The sequence below is a fragment of the Cryptococcus neoformans genome, assembly GCF_000091045.1.
Source record: "Cryptococcus neoformans var. neoformans JEC21 chromosome 11 sequence".
Lineage (NCBI taxonomy): Eukaryota > Fungi > Basidiomycota > Tremellomycetes > Tremellales > Cryptococcaceae > Cryptococcus > Cryptococcus deneoformans.
The window spans coordinates 422,501-438,106 of record NC_006680.1 but is presented as its reverse complement, the minus strand read 5'-3'; the positions used below and the strand labels follow the sequence as shown (position 1 = coordinate 438,106).

General features: G+C 48.2%; 5 protein-coding genes across 5 annotated transcripts in view; 2 read left to right on the top strand and 3 right to left on the bottom strand.

The window, feature by feature from the left end:
* On the bottom strand, positions 1-4,867 carry CNK01480 (hypothetical protein). The gene is made up of 7 exons (XM_024658050.1): positions 4,175-4,867; positions 3,713-3,931; positions 2,154-3,480; positions 1,777-2,104; positions 1,668-1,728; positions 933-1,619; positions 1-877 (listed from the first exon to the last, which is right to left on the bottom strand). The coding sequence occupies exons 3-7, from the start codon at positions 2,692-2,694 to the stop codon at positions 287-289; spliced, it is 2,208 nt and encodes a 735-aa protein (XP_024513760.1). The 5' UTR covers positions 2,695-3,480; positions 3,713-3,931; positions 4,175-4,867; the 3' UTR covers positions 1-286.
* A 3,697-nt stretch (positions 4,868-8,564) lies between these two features.
* On the top strand, positions 8,565-10,054 carry CNK01460 (eukaryotic translation initiation factor 3, subunit 4 delta, 44kDa, putative). The gene is made up of 7 exons (XM_567824.2): positions 8,565-8,658; positions 8,748-8,782; positions 8,840-9,011; positions 9,067-9,160; positions 9,208-9,437; positions 9,489-9,754; positions 9,819-10,054. Exons 1-7 carry the CDS (start codon positions 8,642-8,644, stop codon positions 9,875-9,877), a joined length of 873 nt encoding a protein of 290 aa, XP_567824.1. The 5' UTR covers positions 8,565-8,641; the 3' UTR covers positions 9,878-10,054.
* A 105-nt stretch (positions 10,055-10,159) lies between these two features.
* Positions 10,160-11,546, top strand: CNK01450 (hypothetical protein). The gene is made up of 6 exons (XM_567823.2): positions 10,160-10,363; positions 10,420-10,782; positions 10,844-10,941; positions 10,997-11,055; positions 11,113-11,306; positions 11,358-11,546. The coding sequence occupies exons 1-6, from the start codon at positions 10,353-10,355 to the stop codon at positions 11,392-11,394; spliced, it is 762 nt and encodes a 253-aa protein (XP_567823.1). The 5' UTR covers positions 10,160-10,352; the 3' UTR covers positions 11,395-11,546.
* On the bottom strand, positions 11,491-12,873 carry CNK01440 (expressed protein). The gene is made up of 3 exons (XM_567822.2): positions 12,516-12,873; positions 12,112-12,459; positions 11,491-12,055 (listed from the first exon to the last, which is right to left on the bottom strand). The coding sequence occupies exons 1-3, from the start codon at positions 12,799-12,801 to the stop codon at positions 11,562-11,564; spliced, it is 1,128 nt and encodes a 375-aa protein (XP_567822.1). The 5' UTR covers positions 12,802-12,873; the 3' UTR covers positions 11,491-11,561.
* A 260-nt stretch (positions 12,874-13,133) lies between these two features.
* CNK01430 (DNA polymerase epsilon, catalytic subunit a, putative) overlaps positions 13,134-15,606 on the bottom strand; it is a 7,699-nt gene continuing 5,226 nt past the window's right edge. Inside the window, exons 9-13 of the mRNA XM_567821.2 lie at positions 15,330-15,606; positions 13,765-15,279; positions 13,626-13,715; positions 13,439-13,565; positions 13,134-13,383 (exon numbers count right to left, since the gene is read on the bottom strand). The exon at positions 15,330-15,606 is cut by the window's right edge and continues 2,846 nt beyond it. Coding sequence (XP_567821.1) covers positions 13,319-13,383; positions 13,439-13,565; positions 13,626-13,715; positions 13,765-15,279; positions 15,330-15,606 — 2,074 coding nt within the window. The 3' untranslated portion in view covers positions 13,134-13,318. The remainder of the gene's footprint in view (positions 13,384-13,438; positions 13,566-13,625; positions 13,716-13,764; positions 15,280-15,329) is intronic.

Here is a 15,606-nt window from a genome sequence, read left to right as displayed (position 1 = left end):
TTGAAAATTCTTGTCTATTCATAGTTAATGATATGAAGTAAAGCCTCACTGAGAGTAGACTTTTGAAAACGACACGCCTATATCGACTATGTCATAACCGCTGGAATGAATTGATTGATAATGCGAACGAGTGATGAATGATATGTACGTGGTAAAAAATGCGAGGATTGAGAACAAACAAGAACCGAAAAAAACCAGAAATTAACGTTACAAACATAATTATCGTCTATGAATTCCAACATCAAACTTTCAAACTCTTGAACCTTGAAACAATTTCGTGAGGTTTTCACATGTGGAATCTCGAAACAGGACTCGACCATTCGCTCCTTGATGTCCACACTGGTGGCCCTTCAACCTGCGGCTCAGAGTGATAGTATAACACCCCATCCGACGTCCTTGTCCAGCCAGGGTAGATCGGTTCACCGTGGGTTGCCGGGGTGAAACCTGCCCACCTGGCTGTGGTAGGCATATACGGGTTATAAACGTATCCAGGCGGCCCGGCATTCGCGAATTGAGCTGGCTGTGGGCCTACTTGCATAGGCGTTCGCCAGACTGGCGCAGCTATGTATGGGTCAGGTGTATACATTCCCTGAGTCTCGGAGTGGGAATCGGCATGACCAGGCGGATAATACGATGCTGGAGGACGGAGGTGGTCGTCGAACATAACGACATCCTGAGGAGATAAATCCGGAGGCGGAGGAACTTGGTAAGGGTACGAGGCTTGAGATGCTTGAGGATTATATGGCGGGTATGAAGGATGAGATGCGTAGTTGAAAGAATGTTCAACAGCAGGAGCTTGATAGCGCAAGATGGCCTTGCGAGGTTGACCGGCAGTTCCTGTTTGTGGCTCAGCCGCAAGTGAATAAAACATGAGGTGCTATAATGTTGACTGGTTAGACGCCATAACGGATTGTCATATGTCAAAAACTCACCTCCGGAGGAACTAAGTGAGGCTGGGCAAGGCTGTCATCATAAGGTGCTAGTAAGGCCCGGTTGCTATCCCATCCCGTTTGCATGGCGGCCTGTACTAACTGACCATAAGTCGATGGCGAGGGCTGCTGATACTGCAATGCCGGTTCTTTCGGTGTTGGTGCTGGGTATACATGTCCTGTCGAACCTCGACGACCACCAAAATTTGAAGGAAGACGCGCTAGCTGTCTGTTAAGTGACGCTGACCGCGCCAGAGACGAGTTGGAAGTCTGAGCGACTAAAGCAGGTCTTGTGCGAAGGGAAGGAAGGGGCGGCTCTTGAGAATAAGGTTGACTGGGCGGAGGAACTGGAAGATAATTATCGTGTAAAGGAGGCGGTACTGAATCAGGGAAGAAGGCATCAGCTGCCGATCGTTTCCTACTGCCCGGGAGAGCAGCATAATCAGGACGTAGTCGTCTAGGCGGCGATGCCGATTTCGCCCGAGTATTATAGGAGAACGTTGGAGTGCACGCTAGATTGGGGTTGAATGGTGTCTGACCAGAGATCCACTTATGCTTTGCAGCAGGCATAGCATTACCTGGGCCCCGAGACAACATGAATTCGTCCAACAACATCTTCCAGCGTTCGTACTCGTCTACTTCAACCCCTAGTTCATAGTTCAATCCAACGAGGAATTCGGTTTCCATACGCTAGTTAAAGATGAGCTCATGATATTCAAACCATCAATTGAAACCTACGCTGATTTCGGTCAAAGGAATTCCAGCTAGCTCTGACCAAGTAGCGTTGGTATATGTATTACTGTCTCACTGTTAGAGAAAGCCAGTCACGGAATCGTAAACAACTCACTCATCCAAATATTTGTTAGCCAACATCAAAGCAGCCACAAATGGCCTGTTTTCACTGCCAGGCGTGGAGTAAAACATGTTCCTCATTTTCAGTCGATAGACATAGAGTATTGCCACTAGTGTCACGCTGTGTGAGACCATAGTGACCTGAAGAAGCCTAGCCACGAATTCACTGAAAACAGCAGAAGGTTGGACCATCAGTTGTGAAATGCGTTGAGGTTGATATGCTGGATCAAATGGATCTGGGATGGAAGAGTTGGAAGGTGAAATGGGGGAAAGTGGTTGCTGCTGTTGGAACTGCCCATACCAGAGCCAAACGACCATCTGGGCTGTATGCCAGATTAGATTCGTCATGCAAAATAGAGAGAAGAAACTCACCGACATAGGATGCTAGGGGTGTTTGAATGCCAGGAAGCGCCGCCATCGACCCGGTCTGAGCCATGTTCATGTCCATCTTGGTCTTCTTTTTTGGTCTTCCAACTTCGGGTGAAAGTGACAAAGCGCCTGGGGATGCAAACGGTGAATGAGCCTGCGAAATGAGGTTCTTTGATATCCTCTGAGATGTATCTGCTGGTGTGTAGTTGGAAGGGAAGTGGTAATGCGCGAGGGCTTGTGTGGCGATCGACGGTAAAAATCCGTGCGACTTCCGTAAAGATGGGAAGGGCAGTGCAGGAAGAGTAGGTCTGACTTTTGAATGTTGTCCTAGAGGGTCGAGCGGGTGGTCCAGCTTTCCGGTCAAACCACGATCGATGAGAGAAAAGGAATGGAGATGGAAAGAAGGAGGGGTTGCAAGTACGGGCAAGCTGGAAGAAGAGGTGGCAGTATGGGTGCTAGTAGGTGGCCTTTCGTATTGGGGCGACATGGAGAAGGGCGAGGACGAAGTGTGGGGCTGACCAGGCCGGGGATATGTTCTTCCCATGTAATATATGCAGTCCGGGGCTGAAGAGGAAAAGGATGGAAGGCGTTCTCAAGGATGTCAGGGATGACAGGACCGTGGTGGACTAGACCAAGCTAGCGGATACAGCAAGCAGCACGGTTGGGTAGGATGAAGAGGCTGTCGTGCAAAATTCAAGGACCTTTGTTCCTTCCCTCTGGTTTATTGATGGGCGCAGATTACGGATGATGACGCCCGGTGCTCAGAATGATCGCTGCGGCGACAACAATTCACAGCTTGGCGCCTTCATCCAACAGCAGCCTCGTATTCTTCCTCTTCCGAAGAAATCTCCGCTAATCAAACCCGAAACCTGAGATCGTCCGGGTTGGGCTAACGGACAATGCAAATCACCGGTCTCCACCTGATTGAACGCACTGTTCTGCTCTTGCTTTTTGTTCTCACAGGGTCTAACTTGGTATGCTTTTTTTGTCGCCTCGGTAACAATCGGTCTAGCCCTCGGGTATGAGCGATTTGTCCGTTGTGTATGAAGGTCAACAGGGACACCCAATAATCGAGATAGGATGTCCTATGCTGCCGAGGGCTGAAGTTTTATAATCGCCAGTCCAATGACTAGGTGCCTTAGAAGCCAACTGTGTTTCGTCGCGTACGTATGTCCCGTTGCGACAGAGAAGATTGATTTGATGAGGAGTGGCAAGCGGTGATGCACAAGGGAGGGCAAAGGGGATAAAAATGTGATGCGAGGGCAGTCAAGGGAAAGTTTGAATCTTGCCCAAGCAGATCGTGTGGAGAAGGAGTGAGTGACAGAAAGGACTGCAATAATACGCAAGGTTCGCAAGGACAAGCGATACCGGGAAACACAAAGTCAGCTCGTAGTTCACACTGCAATCATGAACAAGTTTGAGAGTGCGAATATTCCATGGCACACAAGAATTAAGGCCGGTGATAAGACATGCCGTAGTAAGGCTGCGCCTTTCAATAGCCTGACACGATCATCCAGGCGGCAATGGGTGGATCCAAGAAAAGATATTTGAGAATGACTCACGCCTGTCCTTAACCTGATGCTTGTTAATCCTATCCACTGTTTTTCCGAAATAATGAACGCAACCTGTTACTTGAGCACAGGGCAACTGAATAGTCCCCAAAGCGCCCTCGCACTGACGGTATATGAGGGAACTGCACGGGGTGTTCTGTACTATCGACTTTTGTCCTTGCCGTATTATTTATTATTCCGCCTGTTTCGGCCAACTGACCTTGCGAAAACCTAAATACATAATAATCTCGTAAGCGTGCGCTCGCATAAATAAACAAGATATGGCTTGGCTCCCGACTGACACCTCCAAGCCAGCTCGAAGCTCGAAGGAAAGAGCAACGAAGGCTTGCGCCGCCATTCCCTTCGGCCTGCGTCGTGAAGACACCCTTTCGGCTGGGCAAGATGATGGACTATCTTTCGACATCCATCATCGAGACCCGGAATGTTTAGGTGGGGGCAAATAATACTACGCACTGATCACAGGTCCAAAAGCGTTCTTTATTCTCCGTTTGCGAAGACCATACACAGCCCAGAGACTCCGCACGGTACAACAGCCGTAAGCCGTGCTGGTGCCGAACGCGCCAGATTGATTCGATCTCGTATCTCTTTGATGTTGGCGCTGTGTACTTTTTATCACCGGAAAGCCGTTGGTGCGCACAGGTAACCGGTAACCGCAGGCGGAAATGTTGGTTCGTCTCGAAGTGTCTCGCGTCTTTTATGCCGTTTTGTGAAACTTGTCGTCGTACGTTCTAGGTGGTCGGGTTGGGGGTCGTGATATCGTACTTGCTTAATGAAGGTAGATAGCAACAGCGATGATGAGCGTGACGATGTGATAATAGCTGAAGATTGGAAGGCTTAAGTCGAGAGCAGTACAATACAGCAGGCAGCCGTTCGGTTGTCCGGGGTGTAATATTTATTGGCACGCTCCAGCCCCCAGCAGCACGGGCTAAATGCAGCCCGATGTAGGGCAAATAATAATGTTCGGCGGTCGCACAACGCAAAATGCAGGATCGCATCGCTTTCGATCTCTCCCTTCTCGGAGCCTCCCAAGTGGCAAGCAGATAATACTATGTAGTCATCACCAGCTAAAACTGAGACCTGAGATCTAAAACTCGTGACTGCGGCACCCAGAAGCCAGAGTTTTTGGCGATAAGAATCCGGTGGAGTTAACACGTCTCACGTTAAAAGTCAAAGGTTAAATTCCCGATTCCTTATTCTTACATTCTTGCATGCGTTGCTTGTCGCTCGCCTCTTTGGACGTTGGGCGTTTTAGTTGCTTTTTTTAGCGCTTTGCGCTTTTTCTGTTTTGTGTCTGCATGCTGTACGTTGGACCATTACTAGTAGCCGGATGTGCAAATTACACATACAAATCCATAATAAAGTGCGGCGGGCCACATCATCAAATACAGTGGAGCGCACAGAAGCCACAGGTGTAAAGGTCGTGGAGCATCATAGATCATGGAGGGAGGAGGGGAGAGGAGCGTGAAACATGAGATACTGCGAGATATAGGGACTCGGGCTTAGTTTTAGTGTGGCGTGTATGCGGCCCGAAATGAAGGAACAAGGGACAAAACCCATGTACGCGTACCGTTCCTTAAAGTTTTAGTTCTTGGTCATTGATCGTGTCGCTCGTGCTTAGATGTGTATCTAGAAATGTGTGCGTAATACTTGACATGTTGACATGCTTGACTGGCGTATACAGGCTACAGGAGTAATAGAGGCAATTACGATAAGGGAGTTTTGTGGTGCTTGCCGGGCCTCCTCCCCTCCCAAGTTCTTCTCTTTTGACGCACAGTTTTTAGTGTTGTGGGCTCCAATGAAATCTTGGCAGGATTGTGTTATGTTTTGGTGGTTCGTCACGATTATTTGGCGGACCCCAATACAGCAGCAGCAGCGGCATCTCGACTTCCCTTTTTGAATTTTTCTACGTTCCTCGCATCGTATGCTGTACGTCATCTGTATGCTCACTCTTGGGTTTCATTGCCCCATCATCTCGTATCCGACATCATGAGGACTGTACGACGACGTATATATGAGCAAAGATTGGGTTAATAGTGCCTGGAAATTTCTTACTTCATATCCACTGCACAGAATAGGACAGCCAAAGCTCGAATGTGCTTGTAGCGCGCACGGAACCGCTAATAACTAGCACTTCTTGTAATTTATTTCAAGCACTTCTTCCTCTTCTAGAATGCTTGACGACGCATAAGCGGGAAGCAACGCCTTCAAAACACGCACGGGACAGTGCGCCAGACCTAAATACATAGAATTTTCAGGGACACTACCAGCACCCGGCATCCGCTATCCCTGGGATCCCTTCTTTTGTACCTAATAAATATCGTCAAAGCATCAAAAATCAAAGACCGAAGACCGAAGTCCGAACCCTTCGTCTGCAGCAAAGGGAGCATTGCAGACTGGTGCGAGCCTTCTTTCCACACTTCCTTCACGCAGTTGAATTAACATCTTTTATCGACGATACTATATTCTCCCCGTCCATCTCCATGCAAACATGCCAAAGCCATCGCGTATTAGTTCAACATGCTCGGTTCAACCTTCAGGCCGAATCATTGCTATCTCGTCGGCAGATGGACGCGATTGTCTGTGTCGACCATCTTCCAAACAAACATCAACCATTCCTCTCTCAATTTGATCTAAATGAGTCTTACGAGATATCAGATCAAATGATAGTCCCTAAAGTCGCCGATACGCGTAAAAATGGCGCACTAGGCGAAGCATGGGTAACAAGATTACAAGGGCGACGCGATCGTCGACGAAGTGTCTTACACAGAGTACCTCATGCACTACTTTGAGATGTTCGCCTCTTTCCGCCGGGGATTCGCTCAGAATACATATTTTTCCCATGTGAATATGTTCAAAAGATGACGAAGGGAAACAAGGAAGAGTGGTAGTATCAGCTCTAAGCCGTTGCTGCTTATAGGGATACTGCCTCATTTAACACATCCACCTTATCCGCAGTGAGTTTCCTCTTATCCCGTCTTATGCTGTGAACTTACAAAGCGCAGACCCACTTGTTCAAACTACAAGCGTCATCCTTCCGCTTCTTTTGTGCCCACGTCTGTGAAACTAGGATGGACTACATCTGACGGTATACTCATTCATCATTAAAAGTGCCCTTACCCCGATCCTCAACGTTGTTCAAATGGCTTACCCTAAGTGGAGATGAGAAATGGCTGGGATTTTTCGGAATACCTTGTACGAGAAGGTCTCTGTGGGATCATGTGGTATTTGGTGGTGATCTACGAGATAAGCTAATGTCAACGTCGACTCGGTTTCTCCATTATTAAAGAATTTTCCTGCCAGATGGCGGTTGACGACGATAGGTGGGGGGGGGGCGACGCTGTTTTGGTACTGGAAGCAACCGATGAGGCCTTTGCGGAATATGTGAAGGACCATGGCGTGAACAACTCATGGACAATTCATCGATGAACTGGACCAAATGTCGAAGTTCTGGACTATGTAGCCAGTAGTTGATGCATTCTTTCCGGTAGTACAATGTGATCGGTGTTTCAATTGTAATTGTTGGCGATACAATTTTGTTTTGAAACTGAAACTGGACTGAACTGGGTAAGAGACCGGTGGGTACAGCTGTAAGAGGCCGGTGGGTACAGCTGAAACCTATGAATGGGACACTACGCCGTTTACTATGCGAGCGGGCGGATTGATGGTTTCTTTCTTTGGCGAATTGTAACCTTCTGCTCTCTCGGCCCTCTCAGCATCTCTCATCGGCGCGATATCTCGAACATTTGTGTCCATTGCATGATCCATGAATGTGGTGGAAGTGCGATATGCTGTAAGACTTGGTAACGTACTTTCCAATAATATTATTATGTAAAAAGAGCGTACGCGGTTCGTAGGCGATGGGGCGGCGGCGTAGTACGGAGTAGAAGGGTGTGACATGTAATAACATAGACCATATAGATTACTACTCATTGCAAGTCATCATGGAAACATTTGCGAAGACTGACATGTGAGGGGAATACATCGATTGGCATGAGACTTGAATCACAAAAAATGAGTCTTTCCATCTTCATCTAGAAACAAGATGAAGTGATGAGTGTCACAAGCGAACAAGCAAATGATTAAAGACGAGATATTCCCGGCAGGTTGGTCGTCGTCAACCGGGATCGATCCGTCGTTAATTGAGAGCTGATGACTAACTGCTTTGCGCTTGCCGGAACCTTCCTTCTTCGCTTTCCGTTGGGATAGTCGGGGGTTAAACCTCATGGGATCTTGATCCATCCAGGCAACATGGTGTTACTTGACTTCCTTCTTTTCACTCTATTACCGCCAAAAGCGCGCACTCATTGCCCTGCGCTCGAAGCACTGCGAATTTTTGATGTTCAAGCTGTTTTGTTTGTTCGAAATCTTGCGCCACATGCTGGAGCAGTGATTGAGTTCAGAGCTAAGGAAAAGACAAGGATTTTGTTGCCTTTGCGGCCCCACTGATCTTCAACATTTATTCAACCAAGCCAAAACGTCTAACGTGTGACGACCGCCTATGGCCGCAACAGTGCACTATGAGGATAGAAGGTCGAGCCGAAAGCTTTTTCCGACCAGGGGAGGTTGCCGGCCGTCATAATAGTAACAAGTATGAGTAAGGCCAAGTAGGGTGTAGTTTATTTCTGTTCACCTGTCTTCTGCAGCGGATGTTGATCATCATAAAGGCGAGAATGTAGCAAAGGGCAGGGGCTTCCTACAGCATGGTTATATCAGAATGAATAAGGATTGGTTATATACGCCAAAGGCAAAAATCATTTGCAGGAAGGGATAGGAGAGATGGGATAAGAAAGTGCCACATCAGTTATTTTCCGCAGAATTCCGCATTTCTTCGAGATTTCGATTTCACCAAGGACAATAAGAAACGTCAAGAAACGCCCCTTCGCGACTTGTAAACACATTATTTGACCCAAAGCTTACAAAATGGCCGACTCAAAGCAGTGAGTTAATATTCTTTCGTTGACGGAGTATGAACAAACAAATTTTGCTGCTTGGAAACACGTATACTAACGAGAAACCGCCCATACAGATCCAACCGCGACTGGGCTGCCGATGATGTGGATGGTGCGTTCCTTTCCAGCTTTCAAAGTCTGCCTGCCTCTTACAAAAATGATTGATTAGCCGATGAGCTTCCCCCAACTACCGAATCTACCGATGCCAACGGTATCACAACTATAGTTAGCTGGAAGTACAACGCGGATGATCAAAAGGTCAAGGTGACCAGGAGAGTGAGGAGACGGTTGCAGGTCTCCACTGTGACTCAGACAATGGCGGAGAGGAAGCAATGGCCAAAGTGGGTGTTTATATGGAAGGTATAGGAACATTAATTCTTAATTTGGACATTGCAGATTCGGTCTCGACAAAGGAAAGCCTCCTGGACCCGACAGAAAGACTACCATTATCGGAGAGAACCTTCATTTCAAGATCGCCCCCATCAGCAAGGTATGTGCCGTAAGCGTGATAATGATTTTGGTCTGACCATGCCGTAGATCCAACGTGTTGAACCTGAACCTGAAACAGCTGTCAAGGCTCCCACCGGAAAGGCGGTTGTCTGTCGACTCTGTAGTGGTCAACATTACACTGCGAGATGTCCTTTCAGGGAACAGCTTGCTGCTATCGACAATCTCAATGCAGACGGAGCAGAGGAAGAGCAGGTTGTTGTTTCTGGAACTCTGGCCGCCAAGGGTGCTGGTGAGACAGGTGGCAAATATGTCCCTCCGTGAGTAGTGTGAAGGCTGGCCCAGTAGTATTTTGTCTTATGCTGTGATAGATCTCAACGCGCAGGGGCCACTGGTGCTGGCGACTCAATGTTCCGAGCTCGAGACGAGCTTCCTACCCTTCGTGTCACCTCCCTTTCCATCGATGCCGAAGAAGACGATCTTCGGGCTTTGTTCCAACCTTTCGCCAAGAATGGCAAGCTTGGAAGGGCCAATATCGTCAGGGATCGAAACACGAGGGTCAGCAAGGGTTTGGCGTTCGTCAGTTTCGAGAGCAAGAGAGATGCAGAGGCGGCTATGGCTCACTTGAATGGCCGCGGTAAGTACAGGTTTTCCCATCAGCTAATTGCTTGTGCCGGTAAAACTGATTATACATTACCCAGGTTACGATTCATTGATCTTGGAGGTCGCCTGGTCACAGCCTCGAGGAGAACGAACGTAGTTGTAGTATATAGGAGTGTGTTGATGCGGCTTAAAAGCGGCGAGCGGTGTTATGCCGCCTTGTATATGCAGCCCGATACCCATACGAAAATACTGTCATCGTTTATTGAATCAATAAAGAAGGAAGAGCATGGACATGCGGCCTGAAAGGCGAGTTCAGGCGATGACTAATGCTGTTTATGACTGGATGAACCGGCGTGTTCTGAGAGACTACTGCCATGCTGGCTGGGAGTGATATTGGTTGGAGGCCCCAGGTTCACGCGTTCTGGCGTAGTGGATAATAGGACTAAAGACGGTGGGAGGCAATCTCGTTCCGACCGTTACCTTACGTAACAAATGAAACAAGTGGCCAGAAGACGAATGAAGTTCAGAGAATCGTTTACGGCGGTCGACAGCAAATCAACAGGTTCACTTCCAATAGTCTTTACAACAACTAGCTAGGCTTTGTTGACCTTTACAAAGCATTGGAAAGCAATATGTTCAAGAAGTACGTCCAGACGTCGCGCAGCCCATCTTTATAAACTAACACTTGTTTTGTATCAGATTTAACCCCAAGGAAGATGTCTCTTCCTCTACTTCCCTCAAGTCTTCTGTCCAGCGTAATATTAGATCATCCATTCTCTCACAAATAACATACTTGTCTCTCCCAGCTTGGAAGGATCAGTCTGCCGCTACAGAGGCTTCCATAGAACACGCCGAGCCTGCGGCTGAGGAAAAGGAGAAAGAGGAACCAACTTCTGGGAAGGGCAAAGGTGGGAAGAAAGGCGGCAAGGGAAAGGGGGGGAAGGGAAAAGGAAAGGATAAGGAAGAAAAGGAGGAAAAGGAAGATGACGGTGAGGGTGCGGGTGTCGAGAGTGTGCTTGACGAGTTTTGGCCGAAGAAGGAAGCTCTAGGATTGACTAAATGGTGAGTTGTTACAAAAGGCATGTTGCCCTTCAGCCGAAAGATACTGATACATATGCTCTAGCCACGATCGAATATCAATCTTCACCATCCACTCAGTGCCCATCTTCTTCCAGCACTTCGATGGCCCTTTTATCCCGACTTTAAAGCTTTTACATAAGTGTATGTCTCTTCCCATCACCTCCATAAATTTACTGACGAACACTGCTTTCGAAAGATCCTGACATGCTTCCTCGTGTTCAAATCGATCGAGGGGCGATCAAGTTTCTTCTAGCTGTACGTCTGTAATGAAGCGCGTGTTTGTGATCGCAACTAATGTGAACTTAATTGCAGGGTGCGAACATGATGGCCCCTGGTCTCTTGTCTGCGGGGGGTAAACTGCCTGACGGTCTGGGAAAGGATACTATTGTCGCCATCCAAGCTGAAGGTAAGCAGCACGCATGTGGTATTGGTAAGCTTGTGGCGTCAAGTGCCGATATCAAGAAGGCTGGTAAGGGCGTAGCTGTTGAGACCATTTGCTGGATTGGGTGAGTTCACGGCGTTCTTATAAAGGCTCCCAGTATCTGATCGAACAATAGCGATGATCTCTGGAAAGTAGATACCATCGGCCTCTAGATGATCAGTGGAATGGTCACATGGATTCTGCTTTGCGTTCTAGTGGTCGGCCGCATGATCAAAGCGATCTCCCTTTTCGCACGATTGTGTTTCCAGTTCAGACTAGTTTAGTGTGTTGCCATTTCATGTATCTAAATTTGCCCAGACTTTTGGCTTTTACTGCACGATTATAACCACGCCATATCAGTGACCGAATCGATATTTTCGTCCTTTCCAGCAAGCCTCCAATCTACCCCCGAATCCCCCACGCTCCAAATCTCGACTCCGCCTCCGTATCTTCCGGCTACAGCGACATATTTGCCATCAGGACTAGCCCTCATTCCTCGAATATTATTACAGCCGGTCCTGATAAACTTGACATCAACTAACTTGTTCCCCTCTTCATTCAGCGTCACAATAGCCACCGCATCTCCAAGCTCGCCAGTCGCAAATTCGGCTGGAAGACGGAGTTCAAGTCGATTAGACGCATAGAGAACGTTGGGAATAGTCGGGTTGAAGATCAGTTCGGCAGCGTTTAGGTGGTGGTGGGCCGCAGCTGGGACTGACGGGGGGATGATGTTGCATTTGAAATCAGGAAGGGGCTGAATGGTCTCAAAAGTGTCCTCTAAAGGGAAGACAAGGATGTCGCTGGTGAGCTCTGTGAGACAGTACAGATATTTCCCTGGGAGCAGTTTTTTATGAACATATGCTAAAACTAGTAGACATGAACATACGCACCGTCTTTGGAGATGAGACTGTGTCTAGGACCTGTTCCAGGAGGGGCTTGCAAGTACCCCTTGATGGCCAAGCCGCTTTCTCCTTCTCGCTTTACAATCCAAATACGGTCGTTGCCCAAGTCGGAAACATAAAGAATACCATTCCTGCCTTCTACCACATGATGAGCGTGAGATGCTTCTTGACGCTTAACATTCGGTGCTGTCTGTGATTCGTATACGAACGGCAGAGTGAGGAGTGGGGATTCTGATGTTTCTGACAGGGCGCCAGAAGCAGTGATGGGGAAGAAGATGATAGAGCCGCCGATAAAGTTGGACACGACTATACCAGAGCCGTCTTTCATGACATGGACTAGATGCCCGCGTTTATTAGCTGGCTTGTCATACAATGGGTCTTCTGCGACATACTATGGACGCCTCCGCCATGGGAGAGTCTCTCGGCCGTGATTTCAATCTGATCGTCTGCAAGTTTGAGACTCACAGCCGATCCCTTGTTAGCATCTGACAGCCAATATAAGTTCCTCTCTGTGCCTTGCGATGACACAGAGGTGGGATCGGCGAGCTCAAGCCGGGTGCCGTTCTGGGGTGCGGGAGAGAACTCGGAAACGAGCTTGACCTTGGCGGTTGAGGGGTCGAACGAAAAGATGGAGAGTGATGGCCTATAGCCTGTGACGAGGAACTTGTACAGGGGCATACTGCTTGGAGGATCCGGTTTGATTATGAAGGTTAAAGGATTGATCTGTGTTTATGTGTCGTTCAAAGCTATTTATACTACGTGGCAGGCAGCATCCACCATTATTAATTACTTATTTCCGTTATCACGCGCTCATTCAACAAGAGCCCACCGGGCTTGGCCGGTATCTTTTGCCGCGTTTCGGGCTTTGTCTTCAAACGCGGAAAATGAAACTCGCCGAGACTTGTCGCGGCGGAGTCAATTTTGTATGAGTTTCTGAAAAGCGGGCGCAAAAAAAAAGGCTGTCGGGCCAAGCCTGATAACGATAGAAGACGTGCGCGTGCAAATGCAGTGTGGTTCATTTGTCTTTTCATTCAAACATGCGACAGTCGGTCTATATGCAGATGCGGAAAATGTATGGAGTCAAATCGGTGGAGAACAAGGAAATAACACTACGAAATACAACCAGAAGCGCCGAAACAAGCCCCCAAATACAATTGCTGCTGCACTACTGCCTCGAAGTCCTCTTAATTAACGCCTACCACCGACTCAAAGTCTCTTCCACATAACTACCAGCAAAGGGCAATTTATGGTAATCACATACTATGGGATTATAGTTAGCCAGACAGCCAGACAGGGATCGGACGAAGACATTTACCACTCTTAATCATTTTCAGCTTCGTCTTCAGTTCATTTCTGTTTGACGTCGTCCTAAATCCTCCACCACATTTGCAGGTCGCCGCAAGATTGTCCGATTTCGTTTGCGAACATTTGAGGCAGATCACCTGATGAATGAAGGATGTCAATAAGTAGCCAACTTTCTGATAACCAATGATGAGACTTACGTCTTGTATTTGGTAGTTGGTGATCGTCTTGGTGACCATTTCGATGAGAGGTTGTTCGATCTGGAATCGATCATATTCAGAGTCACATTTCTGCAACATAATCAGCAACCACACCTGGATCTAGAGTAGCCTGACTTACATGACACACCCAGTTCTTTCTCGCTGGTTCCAACATTTCACCGCTATCTGGGTTAACACTAGGCAACCTGTCGGGATCTCTGCATAGGTCGACGTCTCTGATCGCGTTACACTTTTTGCAAATCACCATGGGCACCTCAATACTTTCGCATGGAGGATTAAAGGCCGCATCGCTCGAGAACTCTTTGACACCAATCAAGTCCAGCAAGTTCCGCTTGAGAATTTGCACTTCAATGCTATGCTCAGAAGCGAGAGAATAGACCTCCGTAATGGCCTTAATAAGCTCGAGGGTGGGATTAATGCGTTTCGACCTAGCTCCAGGCAAGTCGGGAAAAGCCAGGGTGTAGGCCTCTTCCGGCTCAAGGTGCACAGCAGCTTGTTGACGCTTGACCGCAGCAATATCAGAAAGAAGTCGACGGGTAAGAGTTTGTGAGATGCTCTTGGAGGCAGCTTTCTTCTCCTTTTCTTTCGTAGGATTCATTGTTGATGTGGCTTCTGTACCAGGCTGATCAATGTTGAGACTGTGGATGACTCTAAGAGGCTCTCTGCCATCGCTGGACGAGCGCTTAGCACTGTAAAGGGAAAATATGAAGCTCGCCACATTTCTTTCGAACACAGGTTGAAGAGTGCCGGGCAAAAAGGATTGGATGTTCCAGTCCATACTAATCTCGAACCTTTTCGCTGGCGGCTCTCGACTCGCCGCAGTTTCAGGTGAGACTTTGACACCGCCGAAATTGGCAACATCCATCCACGCAAGGTAGTTCCAAAACTGGGCGACGTCGATGATGAGATGGCGGAACAATTCTTGTGAGTTGGCAGCGGCAACTAGGTATTTTGCAAATGCAAACGCGCTGCCAGCATCAGGTTTGGAGGTGAGAAGGAAAACACGGCCGAAATCCGCGTAGACGACTTGGGTACCCAGCCGTTTGAATTCTGCGAGGAGCTGCAGGAATGTCTTGCGCATCAAGCCATGAAGGAAACGATGGAGAGCTGGCTCAAACATGCTGCTGGTTGATGAACTGATCCAACGCCAAAATTGATCGACAACGATCTCGGCAGGCGACAATGAGTCGCCTTTGACATGAGCTCGAGCCTTGTCAGCATACCATGCACGAAGCATTGACTTAAGAACCCCAAAGGTTTGGGTGGAAAGTACGGCATCTCCAAGCATGACCGATGTGTTGACAGCACCCTTGGCGTACTCATCAAGGTTATGGGATGCCGAATCAAAGGCGAGCGAACCAGTTCCTGAACCTTCCATTTCGTTGACGAGAGCTGATTGAAGGACAGCGTTAATAGCAAGATCGGACACCTCCATTTCCAGCACGGTGGATGAGTAACAGCCGCGGTTTGAGATGTGAGGAGAAACGAGATCTTCGCTAGAGTTAGCATCTTCTTCGGAACCACCAAGATCTGGTCGGGGAGTCGATGACCACCAAATGAGCATGTCTTGCTGTTTGAGTCTACGTGCGAACTCGATATCCGCAAGGAACACCGCTATATCGGCACCCAGGTTCTGCAGCGGGGATTAGTTTGTCTCTTAGCCCTCCAGATGGATGCACTCACGCCGATAGGAACATCAAAGTGTGATGCAATTTGAATCTGCTCCTTCAACCAGCTGGACAGCCTCAAGTACAATCCAATCATCCTCCTCGACGTCTGCAACAGCCACATTAGACCTGGGTCTTCCTCTTTCCCTAGTCTATATGTTATGAACGGGAAGTTGGAATAGACTGGTGCCTTTGCCTGGTAGTAAGAATGCTCAAATGGCGAACAAAGGGCAATAACATTAAGACCGTGGTTGATGGCTTGGAGATCTTTCCCAAGGGCCTTGAATGCGGAT